Consider the following 26,698-nt stretch of genomic DNA (forward strand, 5'->3'; position numbering starts at 1 on the left):
GGAGGTCATCACAGCCACTTGAAATTTAACAGGGCTTTTTTTTTGTTGTTGTTTTGTTTTATTGAGTTCTTGTTGGTAAATTCACCTTAGCAGTTTTGAAACAAACCCCATGTGGCCAGTGAGATAATCTTGGTGATGACAACTTGATCACTTGATCCATGTCCTGGGCCTTATTTGAATATAGGAAACAATATATTGAAGCACCTTCACAGAATTAAATTATTGCTTTTCCAGGGGTACTACATAGTTAAGGGGAAAAAGAAATAGCTTCTGGCTTGAGAGCCTGTTCTCAGTATTGGGGTGGGAAAAATCTAAACATGACAGGGGTCTTGATGCTGATATTGTAAGAGGAAAGTACTTTTGGGGTTTTGTCAAAATGTTGTGTTTCGTCCATCATCGTAGCTGAAAGGGGATCCAGGAGGGCTGCCTTTGTAGGAAGGTGGAGGGAACAGGCAGCCTTTGGATTAGGTGAATGGGAGTTAAGGATTGTGAAGATTCTTGTCACTTGTGAGAGCAGAGCCCTTGATGTGGAGAATCTGACTGTTAGGAAGTCCAGCAAAAAGAGCTGAGATACTGAAGAATAAATAAAAACAAACCAAGAGGTATTGCTTCTTAATTTTTTTCAACATCATAAAAGTGGATCAGTGACAAAAATATTTGAGTGACAAATTCTAATAGTTCTGAGCATTTTTTATCAAACCAATTGAACCTGTGGGAGTCATTGGTGAAGTACAAGGAACACAGATTCACTGATGTAGCTCAGCTTTTAACAACAGCAAAATCAGAGGCAATATTTTCTTCAGATCAGTTTATTCATGTAGTTTAGGTTTTTATTTTAGAGCAAAAGCACCACTTAGCATCTGGTGGTTCTAGTTTTGAACGATTGGATGGATAAACTACAAGCAATTATTCAGTTGTCTCAATGCATTTAGTACTTAATCAAATAAGAGGGGGTTTGGAGGCAAAACATTTTAACTGCTTTCTCCCTTGCCCCCTTTTTCCTTTAGAAAATACAGAAACTATTTAAGTTGTAATTTTGTTTGCTTTTAATTCCTTTCTCAAATATTTAGATTCTAGGTTTTAAAGGTTAATTTTGAGTGAGTTCCACAGTTACATATTTGGAAACAGTGCAGCCTGGCATAGGCCTACTATCTGATGCTCTTACATGGAATTTTGTTCTTGGAGATGTACTAACACAGAATAAAAAAAGGGGTAATGGTCCTTGAGTTTAAGAGTCTGGGATTGAAGTTAAAAATATTAGATTTATCAGTATTTTTCTTTTCTGAGAATGCTTTCTGGGGACTATTAGGTTCAGTATAGCCTGAGAATCAGAGCCATGTGTTTAAGCATCTAGTTCAGGAAAAGACCACATTTTTGTCAATATGCTTTGGTTTTCCCACTATATGAGTTTAATACAGTAGTGGTTTTAAGCGCAGTGGTAAAATCAGTTTGTGTATAGAGTATAAGCACATAAAAGTTCCTGGGGCTTTGTCTTCATATGCATTTATAGATTTCATCTCTATCCTTCATCTCTTTTTTTCACATAATTTTTATAAAATGGAATGTTATTGGTCTTAAATGTTAATTTTCCAAATGCAAGGGTTGTACTGCTTGAACTATGTTATATTTGCTCCCTCTCAGCTAAGTGAACCAAATAACCATAAGATTAAATTCTGATTTCTTGCTATTAGTTTTAGAGGGAGCATCAGCCTGCGAACCTGTGAAATGTTCTTTTTGCCATTTCTGCACTATTATTAAATGTGGTGGAAGAACCAGCAAATGTTTTGCTTGTCATAGAATTTGTAGATGAGAACCATATGAATTGTTTCTAGATGTAAATTTATGTTTTGGTTCTTTACTGTTTAAGTTATTACCTGTGAATGGTCACTAGCAGGCTCTTAACTACTTCAGTTTATAAAAGTTATGTAATTGGTATTTTTCTTCACAGGGAGAAGAGAATTTATCCAAAGATTAAAACTTGAAGCAACCTTGAATGTGCATGATGGATGTGTAAGTCACTTGTTGCTTTTTTGTTTGTTAAAAATTGTTAAATTGTGATTTTGTTGCCATGATAATAGTCCTCAACTTAAAAAGGCAAATGTCTTATATTTGTGTACTAAAGCTGAGCAGGACCACTCTGCTTCTTGAGTGTTGAATTCTCTTGCTTGAATATCTGACACTTTTACCTTTGAAGCAAAACAAAATCCCAATTCTGTATCTTAATGTTGTGTCTACTGTTGATTGAATTAATCTCTCCTGCCATTTAAACACATTCCTACCTTTTCAGTTAGGACTCATCTTAAACCTTGAAATGAAGGGTTGGGGTGGTTTTTTTTTGGGTTTTTTTTTTTTTATTTTTCTTGTTGGGTTTTTTTGTTGGTTTTTTTTGAGTTTTTTTGTTATATTGTGTTGAATTAAAAATGTATTAGTGTTTTGAGTGATTTATTTTCCAATTTCAAAAAGCAAATCATCAAGTGCTTCATGCTGACTTATAGAAAATGAAAACAAAAATAAGCCTTACTGAAAGACTTATTTAAATATTAGTATTAATACTAATTTTGAAAGGGGTCCAAATATTTTAAAACATGTCCTTTGAAATAAAAGCTTTTACCTAAAACTAGGTTCAGGACAGAGGCTGCCATGATAACTTTGAGGATTAGAGCAGAAATTCATGGTTGTTAAAGTATTTGTTGTGCAAGATATCTGAAAAATTAAAGTATTCTATAAAAAAAAAAGAAAACGTAAGTGCAGCTTTTGTACTTGTGTGTTTCTAAAGCTGCTCAAATGTAAGGATTATTTTAGCTTGAGTTGCTTGGACTTTTAATTAATTGAGGAGCAATATAACTGTTAACTAACACAGCAATAGTTTTAAGGAACAAATATTGTTAACATCCAGCCTTCTTGAGATCAGAAGTATGATTTTGATGTGCCTGTGTTTTTGTGAGTTTGGAAAGTCTGGGAAAGGCCAGGATTGGAATTGCTGTATATAAAATGTGAGCTACTTTTCCTGTGCTGGCTACATTATAAGTTTAATGTTCTGGTACAGATGGTGTTGGTGTAATGACACAAATATATACTTTTCTCCTTTTTTTTCAATATATGCTACAAGAATGATAATGTAAGGTCTCTTCCAACCCAAACAATTCTATGATTCTATGTGTATTTATTAATTTTTATATTCAAGATTGTAACAGTGATGCTTTGCTTACAAAATTATTCTCTAAGTAATTTTTTATCTCCTCAAATATTTAAGATTAAATTTTTTAAGTTTCTTTTCCTGAATTTGATTAGGGCTTTTTATTTCTTTTTTTTCTTTATTTCCTTGTAAAAAAAAGTAATTTTTTCCTATTAAAATAGTATACAGGAAAAAATATTTCTTCACTACTTGTTAAAAATTAAGTTACTCATAATTTCAATTATCTGCCTCTGTGTCACATAATAGAAATTGCAGATTTGATGTTGGCTGTTGCTTGATGTTGATGTTGCTTGAATTTACCTGATGGATATTTGAAAACTAATTTTGATTTGATTGTGTTACCTTTGAAAGTATGCTTTAACATATGGCCTGTTTTTAGAGGGTGGAAAATACTTTAATTGTAAACGTACAACATTATTTGCAGGTGTTTAAAATACTACAGTACTAAATACAGTATTGAAATACTATAGTTTAAAAAAAATGTCTTTAGAATTTAAATTTGCTCAGAACTCTCCACCTTTAAGGAATGGTCTATTGGGAGTTCTTACCTCATTTACTCTGCGGTCGTTTGGAAGGAGTAATCTTTCAAGGCTAACAACCACTCAATATAGTTTATTCCTATTTGTTTTTAAAAAATCTGTGACATAGAAATCAATGAAATTACAATGCTTGTACTGATTAAACTCCTTATTATCATCAATGGTAATTAGGCTATTTTTTTTCTTCTTTCCACAACTGCTGACTCAGTTGTAGAGAATGAATGCCACATTGTCCTCTTAAAAGGTGTTTTTGGGTGGTTGGGTTTTTTTAATGAAGATGGATAGTAGGAGTTTGGGGTTTTCTTTGGTTGCTGTTTGGTTGTTTGGTATTTTTAAGAACTTTTTCATTGCTCTGTTGAATAAGTTGTGACTTATATTTTCTATATAAAGCATGCTGTGTAATTGGACACGGTGGACAACTTACTTAAGGCAAGAAATTTTTTTACTAATTGAGGATAAAAGTAAAGTCCAAGTTCCTACCTGGTACACAGAAGAGAGATCCTGTGGGAGATACAAATGCGTGTATAATCATACCTGTGCAGGTTATCTGTGAAGAAGGGAATATTCCATTAATTATTTCACATATCCATGCTCTTGTAACAGTAATATTACCATAACACCTTTTTGTTTAAAATCTGAATAATTTCACCTCAGAGCTCAGGGGTAATTCTCTTTGAAACAGCCCCATTTTCCCCTTGGTTTGAAGACACAGTTTCTAGCAGTAGTGTGTGAAGTAATTGAATTGGTTGTAAAGAATTATTGATGTCTGCCAGTAGCATTATCATCCTTCCAGGGCAGGATTTGCCTCTTTCAACAAGGTTCACATGGTCAAATTCAGTAAGATCACTTGTATGCCAGAACTTGCCATTTTATGTGTTAGCTGTAAAGGGAGCTTAAGAAAATGAGGAAATACACAGAATTAGGTGAGCTGTTGTGTATGAAGTGATTAAATCCAAAGGAGAAATGTTGAAAGAGAAGCAATCTCGACCAGCAGCAATGAAGTGTGAGGAAAGTAGAGGATAAGGAAACTCTAAACCATATCGAATTGCAGTAAAAATACTGCTTATTTTCTTCCTGGTTTGGTCCTATAAAAGCTGAGGAAGGTTGAACTGCAGAATGTAGATGAAGCATTTGACATGAGCAAATACTGCATTTTGAAATAAAGAATATTACCTGAAAGAGTAACTTCTCATTTCTATGTACAGGCTTTCAGATCAGTAACAAACCAGCATCCCTTTATGGCATTCATCTCCTTCAGAATGGCACTTGGGAACAAGGTCTTTTCAGATGTACTCCTCAAAGCTGGATTTAAACCAGTATAGGGAGTTTGTGTTTTGTTAGAAACAGTTTTCACCTTGTACTCCATGGATAAAAAGCACTGCCTTGTTTACCCTCTTATTTGCTTGGGGGATATTCCTGATATTCTGGATATCTACAGCCATTTTTATTTGTTTTCTTCTATTTTTGTATTCTGTTAATCTCTTCTGTTCACAAAAGAATTGATTCTGATGTCACTTTGCATGGAAGTGAGCAGTTTGCTTTTTTGGCTTTTAAGGATTGGCTGCACTGCCTCCTGCAGTGTCTTTGAGGAAAACAGAGTCAGTAAATTTATATCTAATTGACGAATGAATCAAAAGTGCCCACTGACTCCTTGCAAGGTTAGATGAGTGACAAATAAAATTAGATACAATTAATAATGTGGAGTACTTAATAGAAAAAAGCTAATTTCACACCCTTTGGTTTTTCTTACCTTGTTAGTAATTGTCTGTCATTTGTGTTTGATGGATCCTTTCTTCTGGCTCCAACACCCTTTCCCAAGGTTTCCAAACCCTCAGAATAGTAACTGTTGCATTATACTTTTAGTTGGGTGTTCAGTGGCAGTGCAGGTAGTACAATATGTAGCTTTATGAAAATAAAAAGCAATTTTCAAATCCATCCTTGTTTTACACTATATTTTAGTAGTTTACTACCATGAAATGAGAACACATTTTAAATCTGTTTTTTTTTTTGAGCATCTGTTTTTAGTGATCCTTATGCAAATTTATTTGGGTTATTCAGTGTTGGTAGTAGGTTGTACTGAACACTGTGTATATTGACTTGAAAGTCTCTGAAAAAAGCCCAAAACAAGCTTATTTCACTGTAAGACTGTTACATTTTGAGTTATTTGTTGCCAGGAATGCTGAGAAGGTGACTGGGTACAGAATTAAAAAGCCTGCTTAATTACAGACTTCTAGTAATTTGGTTATGTCATTCAGGATTATTTTTGAACCAACTTTGGACTGGGCAGGGTATATTGAAATTGCTCAACTGAGGCAATTATTGCAATGAAATTGGAATTTTGGAGGAGAATGATTGATGTCTTAGTAGACTTGTGATGCTGCAATTTAGATAATCTTGTCTCCCCTTTGCATCTTCAATGTTTCTCTGCTTTGCTGTTCTTCAGATTTTGGATTTGTACATAAAAATACACACCCACCCCCTCAATTAGTTTAATTTTTTGTGCTAACTTTTCTTTCTCATATCATGACTTTAAATTTTTCAGTAGCTTCCTTGTTTCTTCAGTTTCTTCTATTCCTGTGTTCTTACATTAGCATTTTAGTTTCTTTAGGGCAATGATAATAATACTTTTCTGCCTGAGAGGAAATGGAGATGAAAATAAACATTGCTGAATTGTGTGTTTACCCTCGCTGTAGTGTTGTGCAATGTTTGACAACATTTTAGAGTACAGCCATTGTCAGGACAGGTTATTTCAATGATAGATGGTTCTGGGGGCTAGTTGAAATTGTGGTTCTTGGTGACTGACAGCCAGAGTTATAAAATCATAAGAGTAGTCATGCAAGGTCATAGCAAAGCTCAGTGGAGCCTGATAAGTTGGCCCTGAAAGTGGCCAGCACATATTTTTGAAGGAAGTTGAGACAGGGCAAGCAGATGGTGTTTGATGGGTGCTCTGGATAACATATCATGCTTTAATGGGTAGATGGAGGTGGAAGCTGCGCCTTTGTTTCTGATAATTTTTCATTTCTCTTTGATGAATATGTATATCCTTCCACTTCTGGTGTTTGGGGTGTTCCATAACAATGATTTTCAGTTTAATTAAAAAGCCATGTGTCATTGGATTGTTTCGTTTAAGGCCTTCCATTTCCTGTACTGTCAAGATCCATGAAAAATTATTTTTTACTTTTTCCATGTCATTCATGTTCTCATAAGCTTTTATCATTTCCCTTCCCTAGAGCAGTACAAGTTACTTGATTCTTACAATAAAAAGTGTTAGATGTCTTTGGGCACCCCAGTAATTCCTTGTCATAATTTCTCTTTCCAAGTGGGCAGTAATAGGAATGGAGAATATGGGAGCCCAAACTGCGTGGAACATGTGGGATTGCCATGCATGAATGTATACCCTGCTCTTCTGTGTATTTCCTAATAAATCCTAACAATATCTGACTGCTGCTGAGCACTGAGCTAGCCCTGGCATAGGCAAGTTTAACACCAAGATCTCTCCTCATGTTCCTCCACCTGACAATATCGAGGTGGTGTTGTCAATGTGATGTGATCCACCTTAAACTGCTAACTCTGATTTTGCAACTAACCCCGACTAAACTTGCCATTAAAACAGCAACTGGAATTGGTGTATTTATTTTAAACAAAAATTATTTCTATTGGGCAGGGCTCAGAGTGAAACATTTGAATTTAAAAAAAAGGCATAAGAAAATAATTCAGAACAAAGGGGGTTTTTTACCAATTCTGTAATCCAGTCTGGTACATCACACTAAGGCAGCTGTTCTGCCAACAGAATCTAGCCAGCAGAAAATGGTGATGGCTGCAGTTTGACACTTGAAGGTATTTTAGAGTCTTACTTGAAATAATAATGGTCTTGCATGCAGTCTTTGGTGCTTGTGCATGAGCTGCTGCTTGGAGGATACCTTTTGAGCTTCCTGGATTTTGAGTGCTTTCACAGCTTTGTTTCACTGACACTTTATTAAGCACAGTCTTGTAAAAAGAAGAATTGATAAGGAAATATATTGTAAAGCTCTCCCAGTACAATTCTGTACCTCACTGTAGGATTCTTCTTTCCCAGCATACTCACACTTTTCAAAAGGGATCTGGGATGGATTCTGCAGTGCTTTTCCCCAAGAAGGTGTGGTCACTGAAAAGCGTGCAAAGAAATGGATGGTCAGAATTTGGATATGGTGAAGATACAATAATGAGAGCACTGTGATGCCCTCCAGTTCAAATTCAGAGAACTCTCTGTGGAGTAGATTTGGTACATGAAAGCACCTGAGTGTGTAAAATTGTGGCTACTGTGGGAAGCTTAATTTACCTGATGAACTCTTGAGGAGCAGAGGGAGTAATTGAGATGCTGTAGGTAAAGCAGGTGATTCCCTTATCAATTTGTTTTAAAAACACAATTTTTTTTTTATGCTAGCTGCTTAGAAATTACATTGTTTCAGTTGAATTTGTTAACTCCTATTTCTGTAATGTTGGATGAGTATTGATGTTTTAATATGGTGAAAATTGAATTAATGTAAGTCTAAACAATTTTTTTAATTCATGCAGGTGAATACAATTTGCTGGAATGATACAGGAGAATATATCTTATCTGGTTCAGATGACACTAACCTGGTCATTACTAACCCCTACAGCAGAAAGGTAGGTTTGTTTCTTGCTGCTTGTTAATTTTCAAATAGGATGCAAGTTAGTATTTCTCAAGGCTTTAAAAGGTATTTTCAAAATATCAGTTTTCAGATATTCATTATTATGTGAAAAAGATAATATAATGAACTTCCTAGTGTACATAAATGGGAATAAAACTTCACAGTGCTTTAAAATTTGAAAGTTCTAATCCTTTGTGACATCGGTATTATCCCATTTTACGGTACATGGCTGAGCACAAAGGGAACATGGTCTCATCACAGATTAGTGTCAGGACCAGCAATAGGATTCAATAATTCTCATGAAATCTTGTAGTCAGATAAACTGTTTTCCTCTCACTTCAGTTTTAAAATACTGTATTTTTTGCTCTGTGTAATGTACTGTATGTAATGTCTTTCTGTGTACTGTTGTTGGGTGCCAATCTTGATTAAAATAGTTCACTCCAATGTAAAATTATATTGCCTTGTGCATGCCTGCAAGTGGATGGAGAATAATTTGTACTGAAATAAGGATTGCAATGCAGCTGAAAGACTCCCAGTAGTGCCAGCTGGCATCCATCAGGTAGTGTCACTGTCCCACACCTTTCTCTTAAAGGAACTGCTGATAGTTCACTAGAACAGATGCTCTGAGCTGTGTCCTCTCAGAGGCTGACAACTAAACCCCGAGGGTATGCTCAAAAATTAAATGTGTGGGAGAAACAGAAGGTATGGTGGAAGAGGGTTAGAGTAGAAAATAATAGTTTGCTTTCCTGAAGGGTTGTGGTGGTTTGGAGTGTTGTCTGTGCCTATAGGTAAGGCCCTTTTGCTCACCTCTCCAAATAAGCCAGAGCTTCCAAACTTCGTCTCTTTCTTTCAATTATGGTGTCAGCCTGAAGGTTCAGAAAAGTATCACTAGATAGGGTTTTTCTTGGACTGGGAGTTCTGCTGGAAAAGCAAGTATCCAAGACAGCTGTGAAGTGGATGATGGCTATATTCCAAAGTGAGTGTTGGTGAAGTGACTTGCAGAGGAAGAATTTTTCATGCAAATAAAGGATGTTGAATGTTATTTGTTGTACAGAGTTCATTTTAATATCCTGTTATGGGACAGTTGCTCATTATAAAATTTTTAAATTAAAATATTGTAATATTTTAAAAGGTGCTGCAATTTAAAGCTTTATGCTTTCATGGGACAGTTTTTCACACCTGTTGTGTACCACTTCTCTACTTAAGCCTAACGAGGAATATGGGAGATGTTTAGTTTTCTTTTTTTATTTTTTACAGTTAGCTGAGTTATTTTCTGTAACAGCAGAGGACAAGATGACTTTTAAATTATTTTTTTTCCACAATGCAAATGCAATTATAAAACAGCAGGTACCAGCAAGAAGACTCAATAATCAGTGTTATTCCTGAAATGTACTAGAGATGTGATTTTTAATGTGTGTTACAATTATGTTAGCTTAATTTTTTCTGGCTTGAGTAAGATGATCTATACAGGAAAAGGCAGCAAATTGGTATTAGAACTGTGTTGTAATTCTGTCATATTGGCAAATATCCTTTTTGCCATGTTTTCTGTTATTATCTAGATAGAGTAGCAAAAATAGACTTCAGCCATCAATATTTTGTATCTTTCAGACTATGCAGATACACTGTTAAACTTTTTTAGTGGGAATTATTTAAAAGGTGTGAAATAGCACTTCTGAACTGTTAGTCATGAGCTGCTACTGACAGAAACTTCATTTGCAAAACACTTCCTTTGATTAAGTTAATTGAGTGGAAATTGGGAAGTAATTTTCATACTGTAAACAACTTGGTGAGTATTTCTATCGTATTGGGAGTGGTGAAAATGAAGTTTGGTTCAAATGCTGCAGATGGGGGAAATAAGAATATGCTTACTTGTTCACAGGAAAGCATGTGGAGGTTTTTTCAGTTTTGGTAAACTAAGTATGTGAGGAAGAATAAAGAGTCACCACAATGTGTTTAAAATCATCTGTGATGGTGAAGTAAATTGTATGTTTCTCTGCTTTAATGTAGATTAATGAGAGTCTAAGTCAAGTCCTGGTTTATTGCCCTGTATAATCAAGTTTTTAAATGTTTATTTATTTTTGGCTAGTTTCAAAACATTCTTCCTTATAAAAATCACTTCTCCTTTTTAGAGTGAGTTTAAGAGTAACATCAATTTTAAAGTCTATAAAGTTGGCTTGGATTGCAGTGCCTTATTCTTCTTGGCTTACAATATCCCAGATCTTCTAAGTCTCTCCTCACTGACTTGATGAGTGGCTGCACCATCACCCTGACTAATGTTTCACTTTGAGAAACCTGACATGCTCTGGAACCAGCATTGCAAAAACAAAGCTGCAGCTGCATTCCAGCCCTTGTATCTTGCAGACTACTTCGTGCAAGTGCCTGAGCAAATCTCTCCTGTATAACTACATTGTTCTTAGAATAAGTTTGGTGTAAAGACAGCTTCTGTGTTCTGTTGTACTGAACTGTAGGTTCCTGGCAGTCTGTGCATAACGGTATTTCACAGTCTGGAGTTTTTTCCATTTTTATGTTCTTGGAAAACACTGACCTGCTGCAGCCTCCTTTTTTTCCTTTGTTCTTTAGGTTCTCACAACAATTCGCTCAGGACACAGGGCCAATATTTTCAGTGCAAAGTTCCTACCATGCACCAATGACAAACAGATTGTTTCTTGTTCTGGAGACGGAGTAATTTTCTACACGAATGTTGAACAGGATGCAGAGACCAACAGGCAATGCCAGTACACCTGCCACTATGGGACTACCTACGAGGTACCTCATGAAGTAAATCATAATTTTAAGATGGGTAAAATGCATATCTTATTAATCTTGTGTCCCAAGATTTTAACCAGACTGCTGAAAACTTTGTTTTAGTGCAATGAGAGTTACAGAACTTTTCTTCTGTCTTTTTTGAGTTGCTTTCTTTTTCCTTTTAAAAAGTAGGCTTGGACAGAGAAATGTGCTGTCTAAATTAAATTGAGAACTTTGCAAAAAATAGTGCTGTTAAGACCACTTTGCAAATGTGAATTCACCTTCACTGAATGAATGTTCTGCAGAGCAAAACAGATTTAAATTGAGCTCTGAATTTCTTCCTGAAGTAGGTTGGTGGGAGGGGGAAGTGATTGTTTTGCATTTTTATTTTTATTCTTCCCCCCTGCCCCTCCCCTCTTCCCTGAACTTTTCAGCAGTTTTGTGACTTTTTCACAATTTAGATCCTTCTAAGAAATGCTTAGTTCAGCATGTGTGAACAACTTAGTCTGAAAAATGTGTTTACAGTTGCAGGTAATTTTTCTGTTGTGTATTCTAGTTAACTCTTTAGGTGTAAATTTAGCCACAGTCTTTTCAGTCCTCCGTCAGAAGTTTTGTTCATATGAATCAGGCAAGTGAGGAAGCAAAGTGTTACTTAGGAAAATAGATTTATTGTTTTATCTGCTTCTTTTAAATAACAGTAAAAGCTGCTGCTTGCAAAACTTACTGTGCTTATAATAGAAGAAATAGTAATTTTTTTGGTAGGTCGTATCTTTCACTGTTTATTTGTTGTGGCTTATTTAATACTACCGCAGTACACACACAGGGGAAAAATCCCAAATCCATTGTTTTTTAATGTATTCAGTTCAGATTTCTTAGCAAGCTTTTAGATCACTTTCTTTGCATGTTAAATGAACAAAATCTTATAAAACTTCTCATAAAAAATTGGAGTGTGTGAAAAAAATAAAGTGGCTGAAGTACTGCCAGAATTAATTTTTGTTCCTGTAGTAAAAGTGTCCTTATGGTTGTAATTACACCAATTACATTTCCCTGCTATATTGCACCATCAAAATGGTCTTATTTGGGATGATTTTTATTCAGGAATAATGTTAACAAACGGCCATTATTGTTGTTTTGAATGACAGGAGTGTGATACAGTTTTGCTTGGGTTTGCTGCTTTTAAACACTGTTAATGGAAGGAATATCAAAACCTCTATATGACACTGGCTGTTTTAACAACTCTATCTCTTTATGAAGTTATTTTTCTTATCCTGGTTTACACTGAGCTTGAGAGGTTCCTGGAGTGGGGAGATAATTTCTAAATATTGTGATTGGTACTGCCTAGCTGTATGTAACCACATCATCATGTTAAATATAGAACTTTGACTCACTGGATTCTCTAAATAACAAAAGCTAAAAGCTGCCCCTGAGGTACCAATTCTAAATTTGAATGTGGTTTGGATTTATACAGCTCTTGGAGTTTGTGGCAGTTCAAGACATTGGAAAAACATGGAACAGAGAAATGTGGAAATTGGTGTAGATTGTTGTAAACTGTGAGATAATTGTACAATTGTTTTTAGTTCTGAGTGAGAACGGAATAAGGAGAGGGAGAGGCTCTTGAGACATGTTTCTGAAGAATTTTTTGTTTGTACAAGACCTTGACAAGTTTGTTTTTCCTCAGCCAAATCTTTTCTTTATTGCCCTTCATGTGAATTGCATTTCAGAAAAAGAATGTACTTTTATAAACACCTCTTACTTTCTTGTTTTAAATACAGTGAAATGGTCATATAGCTATATGCACTTTTAAAGTTAAGTAGCAAACAAATTTTTAGTTAGTAAAAAACCAATTATATATATATATTTTTTTTAATGTATACTTGTTGAATTTAAATGTAGTAATATTGACTTACTTATTGGAGCTTGCACTTCTCCATTTCTCTGGTTTATTGCTTATGAAGTACTTAGGATGTTTGTGGACACTGGACATAAAAGCTGCCATGTGCAAGTTCTATGTATATGTATTATATGTATAGGGTCAAATAGCATCAGTGTGAACAAAAATAAAACACAGCTACTAGAAATAAGAACTTGTCATGTTCAGCAGCATTATTGGAGCAAAATGTTTTCACTGAAAGCTCTGCTAAATGCTGGAAGAATTTAATGGATTGAAGAACAATTGCTAACTTTTATAACTATGCAAATAAAGGTAATTTGAATGAAATATGTAGTGAAAAACATTGATATATTGAGGAATAGCATCATAGCTCAGAAGTTTATTGTTCTATTGGTATTCAAACCATGGCTTTGTTTTACAAGTTAGACTTCTTATTTGGCACAGCAAGCATTGTCTCAGTTCTGCTGAGCCTTACAAGAGAGGCTGAAGCCTCCAGCTGTTACCTTTGTCACCCCATTTCAGGCAGAGAGATTTGCATAAGTTACTTTTATTAAGAATTTTGGGAAGTGGGTGTGATAAATCATCTCATTTAAAATGTTAAAGAATCCCTCATGCTCTGTGTTCCATTAATGTATTACACTGTTAACAGTTGTTGCTTTATAAATTTCTACTGATAGTAGCAGGAGTGTAGGAAGAGAAAAATAATGCCACAACATCCTCTGTTTTCTGTTCTAAGAGACAGATTGTAAGTAAACTGGCATTTCCTGTGCATTCACTGGCCTGTGGAATTCAGGTCATATCTAACATTATGGTCACTTGCTTTTTTTTTTGTCTTGAGGAGGCTTTGAGGGAAGCCATTGATGTGAGACTCCATCTGAGTTGTCCCTAGCTGGAGAAGGCCTGAGCTTAGAAAAATGGCTCAGTACAGTGCTCTATCAAAATTTAAAAACCGCAGTGAGGAGGTAGCTTGGTAACAGCCTTTAATGCAGACTTGCTGCAGGGAACTACCTAGGATGCACAGGAATAGCCCAATGGGAATAAAAGCCATTTAGTATTTTCAAGGCATTCAGACTTCTAAGGACTTTGTTTGTAATTGTCTCCTATTACTTGATAGAGAGTAAACAGAGCTTTTGTTGAATTGTTGCAGCAAATTGATAAGTTATCTGAAAAGTGATTGCAGTAAATGTATGTTGTGCATTAAAAGAAAATAATAGAAACAACTGTAAGCCTTGACCTGTGGGTATTTCATCTTAAGTGACATTTAAAAGTTTCCTTTAACTTCAAGAGTTAAAACTTTTTATTGAAAATGAACAGACATCATCAGTTTTCCAGTTTTTCTCATTACTTCACTGGAAAGCTTGACTTGAGTCCTAATTGCCTTGCTGCTGCTCCAAATATTGATGGTTTTATTTTTAAATTCGTGCTATTTCAGGAGGTATTAATAATCTCATCTTTTGTCTTTTGAGCAGGTTATGACAGTACCAAATGATCCCTACACTTTCCTCTCTTGTGGTGAGGATGGCACTGTTAGATGGTTTGATACTCGCATCAAAACAAGTTGCACAAAGGAAGATTGTAAAGATGTAAGAATGAAACCATTTAATAAATTTATTTGATTAATAGTAATTATAATAAGTAAAATAAAATGGTAATAAAAATCTTTGCATAAAGGTTACCTAAACGTAGAGCTGTGCATCGCACAAACACATGATATGAATTCTGGTCAAGCTTTTAGAAATAATAGATTTCAGGGTCAGTGGTGGAAATGGCAGTATATAAAGCCTGGGGAGTCTTTTTCATTTTTCTTTTTTAATTTTAATATCTCCTATGATATTTTTTATTTTATAAAAATGCTGTGGTGTGAGGCTTCAGATATGGTAGAAAAAAATTGTCTGTTGAAATTGAATCTTTTAGTTTGGTTTAAACTAATAATATAGAGTGCAAAACTGGAGGCAAAAAATGAGCCTTGAGAATCACCTGCAGCCTTGTATTCTTGAGCATCCTTTGTCCCTCTGTAAGAAAAGATTTGGTAATGAATTATATTAGATTACTGGTATTACCAGTGTCCACTGTGTTTGAATTTTAGCAACAATTTTAGTATTGAATTGGAATGAAATTACCAAAGTATGTATTGCTAGTCTTGATTAATTTTGTTCAGCCTTGTGCACATTTACCGGTTATAGGGCTTTCTTTCATTTTTTTCCCCTTTACCCAGTTACCTGCCTGTAAATAGAACCTGTTCTGATCCTTTAATCGATTTAAACTGTTTCTGCATATTTAGTACTCTTCCACCTCCACAGTTACTGTGTTTCCATAAGAAAGTCCAAGGTGCAAGGTAGTTTATAAATCTGTAATTTTTAGCTTATCTATTTTCAAATGTTCCTGTATTTTTGTTTTGGTTAGGTTTCTTTTTCAGTTGTTCTGGTACCAGTTGTCTTTCTCTGATAGTTTTCCTTCTGTGCAGTGGCTTTTCTGATAACACATTTATGATCTGTCTTCACAGGCCAGACCTATTTTCTCAAAATCCCTTGACTAAGGGAGTGTCCTGTGTAGTGAAACAAAACAAAAAAAAAAAAGAATTACGCTTCAAATATTCAGAGATATTATTTCAATGCTGCATTTTTGTGTGTTGCAGGATATTTTAATAAACTGCCGTCGTGCTGCCACCTCTGTTGCTATCTGTCCACCCATCCCCTACTACCTGGCTGTAGGCTGTTCTGACAGCTCAGTGAGGATCTATGACAGGAGAATGCTTGGCACAAGGGCAACAGGTAGGATCCACACTGTGCAGTGAGCATTTCTACCCACTGGCAGTGCCAAATTCAGGTTATTTTCGAAATAGGTGGTGAATGATTCAAGTGTCATACTGCAGAAATACAGCTTCCTTCTCTGGGAGCTATGGTTTGTAATAAGAGTCACTTCACTCCAATATTTGCAGAAATCTTCAAAGTAAGCCTAATCTACTTCATGCATCTCAGAATGCATTGTGTACTGAATGCAGAAAAGGACATTTTCTCTTATTTTGTCTTGAATCGTGTGATTCCAGGATTCCAAAAAGCCAGGAATTGCAGCCTCCAGTGCTCCACCTGAATTTTAAGTAACTTCTTGTCTTGTATTCTAATGTGCTGGAACTTGATACTTCTTATGGGAGGAGATCTTATGAACTCCATAATATCCTGCACTGTGCTTGCCTTTGCAGTAGTCACTGCTGTATCTAACACAATTTCCCTGAAAAGCTGCAAATTCCTCATGTGAAAGCTGGCATGCTTACCTAAGGATTTTATTGAAAAATTTCATATGCACAAAAATGTGTTATGTTACTTTAACATAGTTCTTGGTTATAATGTATGGTGTTTGTGCACATATGAATTTGTAATACAGCTGTGATATTCATGTCAATAAGCACTGGCACACAATCTGTCATTTTGTGCAGCATTTTCCTGTTGAGAACTGTGATGGAGGAGAAAGGGAACAGTAAAGATCACTAAACCAAAATATCCTTTTCATCAGGTTGACATTCTATAGGAGCTCTCTCTTTCATCACAGTGGTTAACAAAATTCCGTGATAAGTGCCTGGGAACAGATTCTGGGGGTGGACTAAAATTGTCCTCTGTATGTGTTTTAGTATTGTACAGTACAGGAATAACATGAATTTGTCCTGGAGAGCAAAAGAGAGAAAAATCAAGATTTTGAAGACTGGTTTTTAAAAAATATTGGTATAGTGATCTGTTTCTTGTTTGGAGTTTTTGGGGTTTTTTTTGGTTTTTTTAAGAGGTTAATTATTCTGTGTCCAGTGAGCAAACTTGATTTTCATTTAGTCATTTCTGCCATATAGTTGATAGTTACATGTCAAATGAAGAGGTTTTGGAACAGTCTGTTTTTCTCAGTGTTAGAGCTTCTTATAGGTAACTTTTATCTGCTCACAAACTTGTAATTCTAGAATTTAAATTTAGTGTTTGGATTGGAGGTGAGTGATCAAGAGAGGATTATAAATCCAATGTAGTGTATAGTTCTGCAGTTTCAAAGTGACAGTGTTATTCTGCAGTTTTGAAGTGAGAATGTTATTCAATTTTAAAGAAAAAATAGTATTTTTTTAAAAAATTGGGTAGAAGATGTATGATCTAAATTTTCAAAGTTTCATGTAAGGAATTCCCTTTTTGTTTGTGTGCAGATATAGATTTGCATTATTGTTTTGTGGTTTTTGGTTCTAAAAATTTAATTTGTGCCACATTGACAGATAGCTTCTATACAACACCGTGTGGTGGGTGTGTGAGACATTTAGATATCTCTGTGTGTGTTTTCATCTTTTATTTTTTGTAATGTACATAGAATTTGTAAACAAAAATAAAGATTGTAAAATTTGGTACGTCATTCTCCAGATCAAAATTATTGCAGAAACTACAGGATATGTAGTTTTTCCCTGATTATCTTTTGTTGGATGCCAAATAAGAGGTTTATTGAAGCTGTTGAAATTTTGCAATAGTAAATGTGTAATTCTTTTCTTCCTCCTCTCTTTCCTCATTTTTTTTTTTTTTAATAAAGGGAATTATGCTGGCAGGGGCACTGTTGGAATGGTGGCACGTTTTGTCCCTCCTCATCTCAACAACAAATCCTGCAGGGTAACATCCCTGTGTTACAGTGAGGATGGCCAAGAGATCCTTGTGAGCTACTCCTCAGATTACATTTACTTGTTTGATCCCAAGGATGACACAGCACGAGAACTTAAAGTCCCTTCTGCAGAAGAGAGAAGGGAAGAGGCAAGTGATTGATGCCCTCCTTTAATATTTTATGTTTTATAACTTGCAGCACACAAGAAATACCATCAGTTGTGTTCCCCTTTAATCTGAAAATAATGTTGCTGATCATAGACTGAGGTGTGACAAGTAGATTGTCACAAAGATGGTGTATTTTTAATACATACTTATTTATGTATTTATTTACAATATTTTGTCACTCTGGTTTTCTTTCTCATCTGATTTCCCTCTCTTGGAGATGAGAAGGCATCTGCCTGAACCTTGGGATATAAGTGGCAGGTCACTCTGTGTTCTGTTACTTTTCATGCCATGACAAGCAAATTCCTTGAAATCAAATGTTAATACTCCCTGGTAAAAGTTATCATTTCCTGGCAGATATGAGAGAGTACAAGATGTTTAGATTAAGGAGGTGAGCCACTATTACTGAGCAATATTAAAATTTTCAAAACTCAAGCAGTTGTTAATTATCAGCTCAGTTACAATGATGCTGACCCTTCCAATCCGTTTTCTGATCAATATTTTAAAAATGCCTTTAATTACAGTGAAGTTGTTGCTGTCTCTCCCTGCACTCTCCCAACCACCCACTGCTTTTTACTCTGGTGTTTTGCTCACGCTTTCACAAACTCTGAATCCCGAGTTCCTCATCTTTAGTCCAAGGACACAAGGGAGTTCTCAATGATTTGTCAGCATCCTGCTATCCTCACCTGCAGGATCAATGTGATGATGATGATTTCTCTTTCATTTTTGCTGTGAGAAGTGTGATGTTGACAGTTCCTTCCTCCTTTTTCTTAGAATCTGTTTGCAAACTTTTTTTAAAATTTTCCAACGCATTTTACGTTATGTGTTTTCTTAGTCAGGAATACAGTCAGGAATTTTGCTTTTAAATGCTTATTCTTTGTTGTTGTTGTTATCACTAAAAATGTTATTGCTTGAATATTTTTATTTCAGCCTGGCTTTAAGCTGTATAGAATAGAAGAAATGTAAAGACTTCTTCCAAAATCTGCCGGTGGAGTCATGAAAGTTAAAACTTAGATATGCTTTCGCTACAGGGCATTTAGTTTAAAATTGTCAGCAGTTCTGTGTTGGTTGGTGGGGGTTTTTTGTTTGGTTTTTTTTGTTTGTTTGTTTGTTTGGGTTTTTTTGGTTGGTTGGTTTCTTTATCTTTGTTAAGGCCAGAAATATCCAAATATATTTGGCTTCAAATTCTGACCTGCCTTTCTAAATGAGCAAAGCACTCTATTTCTGTTGAAGTTGCTGAAAGTAATACCACCCATTTAGTGATTGTTTTATACTACTTGTTGTAAAAAAAAGTGTTATAAAAACTGAAAAGAAAATAGGTTAAAAAATAAATTGGAGTTTATTTGCATAAAATGTTCTTTTTTTAAAATGTCTGTTTTTTTTCTTTTTGTTTAATTACAAATCCACATTTCAGTAAACTGAAACTCATATAGTTTATAATGTGAAGAGGTGAGTATTTCTGCAGAATTCAGGTTGAATTTAAGAAAACCTTAATTATTATTGGTCACTATAGCAAAATTCAATTAACATTATGAAGCTAGTTTAAAATAAAAGCTGCATTAGTTCTGGGAGTCATTTGTTCAGGTTGTTAAAGCTAAAACTCGTGCATTTTGTTGGTAAATGTTGTGCTTATTCATGGTTTGTCTGAACATAAGGCTGACATTCTGTGTTTGGTGGCAGATATGAATTTAGGTGACTTAAGAAAATAGAGATTTATATTTAGGCTTAGAATCCTGTACTGCAGAACATAAATAACCGTGTGATGCTTTTCTCTTTTTTTCTCTCCCCCAGTTACGTCAGCCTCCCGTTAAACGTCTGCGGCTCAGAGGGGATTGGTCAGATACTGGGCCAAGAGCAAGGCCTGAGAGTGAGAGAGAGAGAGATGGTAAAAGCATTTGCATTTGAAGGGGCTTGTTGTCTTTGCTGCTGTGTTTTGCTGGGTTTTTGTTTCGGTTTGGGTTTTTTCCTTGCTTTGGTTTGGGTTTTATTTTCCAGTTTTTCTGAAGTATTCCCAAAATACGTGCTTCAGATTGTTCTTGTTTAACAATCAGCCAAGCCTTAAGATGGTTTTCTTAGAGTTTAGCACAGAGCTGCTATTGTACAATGATTTTTAAAGTTGAAAATATTGAAAATATTCTTACTAGGAAAATTATATTATTTCAGTTAGGCTGATGTAAGTGTCATTTTTAAGTGTCAATTGTCATTGCTCAGGGACTAACACCAGCACTTATTTCTTTTTTTTTCCAGTCTCGCCTCATATGCAATCACAATTACAATAAAATGCTCTTTAATGGTTACATTAGGGGACTGGCATTCAAAAGCAATAGGATTCTAATATTACACTTTTCATTTTTATTATGTCATTCAGTAACACAGGGTGGCTAATTTTTATGCTTATATTTTCATGTTTGCAATATATTAATTGCTTGAGATTTTATAAAAAAAAACATTTACAAAGCAATGCTTGTGTATCAAAAATTGGAATACCAAAGCAGGGCAGAGCATTTTTTATCACTCATCTTAATTTTCATGTAATAATGTGTTTCTGTTTAAATCTGACAAACTGTGTGGTTCCATGTATTTGACTCCAGTTCCCTTAAATCTTCCTCCCTTTTCTGTCTACAGTTTCCCTTTCCAGATTTTCTGTGCTGTTGTTCTTTCCCCAAACTAGAATAGAAGTGTCTAGGATTCTGTACCTGACACAGGCAGTAGGAGATACTGTTTAAGGAGAGAACATGAGCCTGTCCTCTTACCTTAGTCTGGCTTTTTGCTCCTCCAGTGTTTGGAATTACTGGTTTAGAAACACTGGGGGGTGTGATCCCATCTGCTCCTTTACAATCTGCATGTGGTTCTGTTGCCTGTGGGCTTTTTTTGAATATGATGATAATATTCCCTATGGCATCCTTAACCACCTTTAGTCTGTTTTTTTTTGGCTGGTGCAATTCCATTTTTAAAGGTGAGAGCTGCTCTGCTTGAGGTACAGGAGGAGAATGAGAGATCCCAGCAGAGGGTCAGAGACCTGTAATGTGGAAATGAGGATAGACAGGGGCATTGGGAACAGGCTCAAGGGAACTGTTGGGAGAAGGGGGTGAGGGGTGGTCTCCATTCCTGGAAGAAATGAGGGAGGGGAAAGGAACTGTTTGGTAAACTTGCAGATAAAACTTCAGCACCGCTTATTCTACAGGGGAGCAGAGTCCCAATGTCTCTTTGATGCAGAGGATGTCAGACATGCTGTCAAGGTGGTTTGAAGAAGCCAGTGAAGTTGCACAGAGCAATCGAGGACGAGGAAGATCACGGTCCAGAGGTGATTTCCTTCTTTTCAAGAACAAAAATTGTGTTTATAGTGGATGTGCAGCCTTGGAATATCAGCCTTTCCTAGATGTAAATAGAATTTTAGTGCAATGAACAACTGAGTACATTTATTTGCCGTAGGAATGATAGTGCAAACGGATATTTAGAGGCAGAGTAAGTTTACTTTTGAGCTCTTTTTCTTGCTTTTTTGTTCTGTTTTTAATCAAAGGTGGGACTAATCGGACTGATGCTCCTGCTACTAATAACATGGCACCTAGCAGAGAATCAGAAACTGCAATGGAAGTAGATGGTTCTGAACAGCTTCCATCATCTTCCTCTTCTACCATGTCAGCTCAAGCTCCTTCAACATCATCTTCGACAGAAAGTCCCCCTTCAACTTCATTACTGTCCTCTCCTGATAATGAGCAAAGGCCTTCTTTTGGGGCCTCAACTCAGCCTGTGCTGCATCAGTCTGGTGAGAAGAAATCCATCTTGTCATTGTTTGTGAAAAATAAGAAACAAATCTCTTTTAGGATATTTTGGGTAATTGATCTCCATTTGTTTTCTTCCTTGCACATCCTTAATGAGACTTAGGTGTTTTATAGTTACCTAGTGGTTGCAGCTGTGGTTTAAAGAAAGAGTAAAACCATCAGCTCTGTACCTTTGTCTGAAAAAGAAATTTGCAAGGGGATCACCAGTATTTTGAAGTACAAATAAAAACTTTTTGCCTATTTTTTTCTAAACTTACTGTTGTCTTCATGGAGTATAGTGACATCTTGCCCTCTTCTACTGGGATTTGGCTGTAGCAGCATCAATGCAATGAATAGCAGAACCTCTGCCTGTTAAAATCAGGGGAGGTAGGGGATGTCTCCTTCAGGAGGAACCTCCTTCCTCAACATTTCAGAGTCAGTATCTACCATATTAAACATAATTGCTTCAAGCTATGTTATTGACACTTTATGGGTTTCAAAAAGATAATGTATCAGAGAGGATTTCTGGAATTGTGATGCATTTTCTAGCCTGCATTTTAAGGAATCTGTGCTGACCAGAAAAATGTTTTTCTCTGAATGTGCTTGAATTTCTAAGCAAAAGTTTATTCTGCTAGCATGAGGCTGAAGTTATTTCTTAATCCAGCTCTTTCCTAAGAGTTCTTCTTTCTCAGTGTTACTTTGGACTTCAGAATATATTTAGTTTTGGAAGGGGTAGTGATGGTTGGTTGACAGACAATGGATGCTTTCTAATTTGCTGTATAATACTTGATAGAGTCTTTGGCTATGTCTAAGCAGGGTGTCACATTGGCAGCTTAAAATTGTCTACAGGACTCATGCAGGCATAAATGTAGTACAAGGCATTTGCGCACCTAAGAAGCATCCTGTTTCAGAAGCGATGCAAAAGAGACTCTGGAGTGACTGTAGAACAAGTTTTTGGGTAACATGGGTGAGTTCAGGAAGAGGGGAAGTTCCTGAGCAGCGCTGGGTTTATGAATGAGCAGGCGTTGGGAATTGGGAATGTCCATTCTGCAATGTTTATGTACCCTGAGAACCTGTGGCTGTGCTCAGTTGTGAGATTTTATTTACTCACAGTCTGTAGTCTATAAATCTATCTGCAAACACTGCCCTCTTCATCAAGGACAGGATTCCCTGAGCTTGTTCACCTGCATTTAAAGATGAATAAAACCTGCTGCTTTTTTGGGGTGACAGGAGAGGGAAAGTGCTAATAGTAGTTTAAATACCGTGGAGCTTAGTAGGAAGCCCAGGCAGAAGTGTGTTGTAAGAGGTGGGTGACTAGGGAGGCATTTTGAAAGGTGGAAGAAGGAAAAAAGAGGTTTTTCAGCCACAGTTTTGTGTAAAGTCATGGCAGATGCAAGTTTGAATATTGTAGCAGAGTCAGCAAATGAAGGATGTGTTTTCAGGAAATGACTTCTTTAGAATCAGAGCATGAATTCCTAACCCAGGCCTGTAAACAGCTTTCCATAAATCATTTTTACACTCAACATGGGCTCTCATGGTAATCCTGTGTTTGAAATCACAATACCTTTGCATAAATACACAGTTCAAATTTATTGTTGGTGTTCCAGAAAATGTGTCACATGGTGAGCATTTGAGCTTCTATATCTGAATTACTTTCCAAAGTATTAAGAGATTAAGTACCTGTTCAAAGTAGTCAGTACAGAAATGGTTTAGTGCTGGATCTTGGCAGGACAGATTTCTTTAGCAGAATGTGTATTCTAGAAGTTTGAACATTTAAGTTACAATTAAACAACAAAATCAGTGCAAAATTTCAGTAGCCTGTTACTGCCAGAACATTTGAATAATTTTTAAATATATGTTTACAATGAGAAAATTTGGTGGAGATAGTCATGTTTGTCACTAAGGAAAAATACAAGTTTATTTTCTTGCCCTGCTTGGGCCATTTAGCATAAAATTTTAGGTTTTGTATATTAGTTATGAGATGATGATGTTTTAAGCCACTAGTAAACATCAGGTACAACAAACAGTAAAATGTAATACCTTTTGTTTTCATAAATAAAATTCCAGATACTGGCAGCACTGGGAGGAGATGCAGGGGGCCAGTTGGCTAATTAGTACAAAGCTTAACTCTAATACGTGTTCTGATACTTTTAAATTTTTAATGGGAATGTAACAATAACTGGGGTTTTTTTATTCTATTTTTTCACTCCATTTGCTGGCAAAATAAACATTTGCTTAGACATTCTGGAATATATTAAAATGTGTTGTCACTGAGCATATCCAGGATAGCAGCTTTTACATTTGGTATTGTAGTTCTTGTTACATCTTAAATTATGGCTGTCTTTTAACTCAGTGGAACTGAATCAGCAGCAAGTACTCAAAACTGCAATTTTAGGCATCATTGAAATTCCCATAAAAGTATTCCTTAGGCTATTTGGAGTTTTTCTTTCCATAAATGGTTTTGGGACATAAAAACAATTAATAGCAAATCTCCTTGATGCTATATTCGTTTTAGGAACTATATCTTTATTTTTCTTACACCTTATCGACCATAAACTAGAATGTTTTTCCCAGAAGTGATATTAGACTAAGTACATTAAACCTCATGACCATTCAGTATTAACTGATGCTTATCATTAACTTTCCAATTACTGGATTTTGGTTTTGGGTTTGTTTCTCTTTATAAAAGAAAATTTAAAATTTGTTTGTTTCACTGTGTGGATAAGGATTACAGAATATTTGTTAAGCTTTTGCCTGGCTGAAAGGTCCCATGCCAATGTAATGCTCTCTAGTATTTTAACATTTCAGTGTGATTCAGGCACTGCTAAAGACACAATCTGTGTTATTTAAAGAGGAGCACTTGCCACACAGCACTTGAGTAAGTGGAGGAAATCTGCAAAGAGCATGGAAAGAATAAAAAATTGCTTGGACACCTCATTTTATAGCAGTTTGCAAAAGTACTGGTAATCAGGCAATTAACTTAACATGCCAAATAGTTTAACTGGCAAATTAATAAAGACGAAATGATGAAAGCAGTGAAGCCTCTAAAGATGGGACTAAAAGAATACTCTATTAAGAGGATACTACTAAGAATTGCTTATGATACTATAAATTACTTTTGTCTGTAGGACCATTTAACAGTGATTTCAGACTGTGAATCCTCAACTGCAGGGAATGTCTGAAATTAAAAATTAGTTAATTGAGAAGTCTACTTTTTGTTTTAGCTGTTGTTCTGCCACCCCTTTCCATAGTTCCAGTTTACTTTTTGCACTGGTTTGGTTTGATCAAAATTTACCCTTTTTTTGGAACCATCAGGAAGCAATTACATTCATTTTGAAAACATACCTGTAGACCACAGTTGCATAGTTTTACACCAAATATTCTCATTTATTCTGTGTGTGGAACATCAAAATGAATACATCTGTTGTGTGATTTATTTTGATTTAACCAGGCTGTATCTATTTTCCTTAAATAATTCTTTATTTAATGGTGTCATTGCTGGAGATGGGGAGGGGGCTGTATTGTATGGCACAAGTCCTGGACATTTGAGTCCTGTGATTCATGCCTTCAGGAAGAGAAGACCAATTTCAATATTTCTATTTTATGATTTCTGGCTGTTAGTAATTTTTTTTTTCACTGTAATGACACTTAGCACCTGTTGCTTGTCTCTTTGGTCAGTCCCCCTACCCCTCCTCTCTGTTGTAGATATTGATTGCTCAATGCTTCTCTCTCCCCCTTTCTCTGTCTCCCCTCCTGTTTGTCAGAGTTAATGGGACCCGAGTTAGCAATAATCCGTAGGGGCCTGCAGCGACTGAGGCTTAAGAAGGCAGAGCAGCAGAGACAGCGAGAGCTGGCTGAGGGTTCTGCAGCACAGCCCTCCTCTTCTGAGCAGGCCACCCCTAAGGGCTCCTCACAGCACCCTCAGGCAGCAGGTTGTCACTCGCCAAGGTTTCTCCAGCAGATGATGTAGCTGTAGTTTGTGCTGCTGTTTGCTGAGATGCTTCTCCTCCAGAACAAGGCATTTCCTGCATTCGCTGCTTGTCTTGCCTTGCATGTGGTGGTGTTTATCATCACATGGTCAGGGAAACAGTTGGATGGGCAGGTTTATTGCTCTAACATGTGTGGGTTGAGTGACACTATGTGGAAATGGTTTTCTAGCTGCATGGTATCAGGCTTGTGCAATGGTCATTAGAGCAGCTGAGCAAGAAATTGCTGTGTTCTGACTGGAAGGAGAATTGCACACTGAAATTGCATTTTGGTGCTACTTGTATCCAACAGTAATATTTACAACTTGGCTTTGTAAGGTTAGCATGTGTTCTAAATCAGAGTTAACAACCCAGTATAACAGAGTTTTGGCACTCTTCCGTGCTATGGTTTTACAATAAGTGTAGTGAAAATACTTCGACCTAGCCAAAGTCCCCAGATATGCTCTCTTTTTTTTTGAACAGAGCAACTTTTCATTTCACCATCCTTTTTCTCTCTTGTCTTACTGAAATTAAAAATGATTACAAGAAAGCCTCAAATATGTTTGCAATAACATATTTGAGAAAGTTAGGGCAGAAGCATGCATATGAATAAAGAGGCAAACCCTAAAGCATAAACTTAAAGCAAAATTTGTTGTGGCACCGTGTAAAAATAAGTGAGCTGCATGCTGTGTGAGAATTCAGTGTATTTTGTGTTGCAAAGTCATGTCTAGCAGTGTCTCTTCTGTGGATAAATCCTGTGACAGTTGAGATGTGGCTAAATTGCTTTTAAGGCTTGTGTCACACATTTACAGCTGTCTTGCCATGGTTCAGTCTATTCTTTAATCTGGAGCCCTACAGAGCAATTTGATGTAACAGTGGCTGATGCTCTAGTCACAATATGCAGTTACTGAATTTTGAATAACTTTCTACACTAGAAAATACTTCAGTGAGGTTTTAGGGTGTTTTGGAAACCAGTACATCCTGGGAGGGTGTGTGCCTATCTTAAGGATGGCAGCCATGGATGCCTGTTAACTGTAGGAGGAGAGCAGGAACAGCAGTAGTAGCGGTGACCTTGTAGGGGATGGCAATTTCCTGCCAGGACAGAAAACAAACAAACAAAACAAAACAAAACCCCAAAATCCACCAATTTTGGTATTGTCTTTTTTCTTTTCAGCAA

At 36.0% G+C, this 26,698-nt stretch overlaps 1 protein-coding gene across 9 annotated transcripts in view; it reads left to right on the plus strand.

Moving 5' to 3' along the window:
* The window catches only part of DCAF6 (DDB1 and CUL4 associated factor 6), a 73,253-nt gene that overhangs the window by 12,409 nt on the left and 34,146 nt on the right, over window positions 1–26,698 (plus strand). For 5 of the 9 annotated variants that reach the window (XM_030263713.4, XM_030263728.4, XM_030263719.4 and 2 more), the window contains exons 2-10: window positions 1,949–2,010; window positions 8,290–8,382; window positions 10,968–11,153; window positions 14,493–14,606; window positions 15,659–15,794; window positions 17,566–17,780; window positions 19,587–19,680; window positions 20,980–21,099; window positions 21,316–21,561. In XM_030263713.4, the coding sequence (XP_030119573.4) occupies window positions 1,949–2,010; window positions 8,290–8,382; window positions 10,968–11,153; window positions 14,493–14,606; window positions 15,659–15,794; window positions 17,566–17,780; window positions 19,587–19,680; window positions 20,980–21,099; window positions 21,316–21,561 (1,266 nt within the window). Of the gene's footprint in view, window positions 1–1,948; window positions 2,011–8,289; window positions 8,383–10,967; window positions 11,154–14,492; window positions 14,607–15,658; window positions 15,795–17,565; window positions 17,781–19,586; window positions 19,681–20,979; window positions 21,100–21,315; window positions 21,562–25,320; window positions 25,489–26,698 lie in introns of all 9 variants that reach the window. The other 4 variants (XM_030263691.4, XM_030263685.4, XM_030263705.4 and 1 more) reach the window with 1 other exon arrangement.

Source organism: Taeniopygia guttata, chromosome 1 (assembly GCF_048771995.1).
Source record: "Taeniopygia guttata chromosome 1, bTaeGut7.mat, whole genome shotgun sequence".
In the NCBI taxonomy this organism is placed as follows: domain Eukaryota; kingdom Metazoa; phylum Chordata; class Aves; order Passeriformes; family Estrildidae; genus Taeniopygia; species Taeniopygia guttata.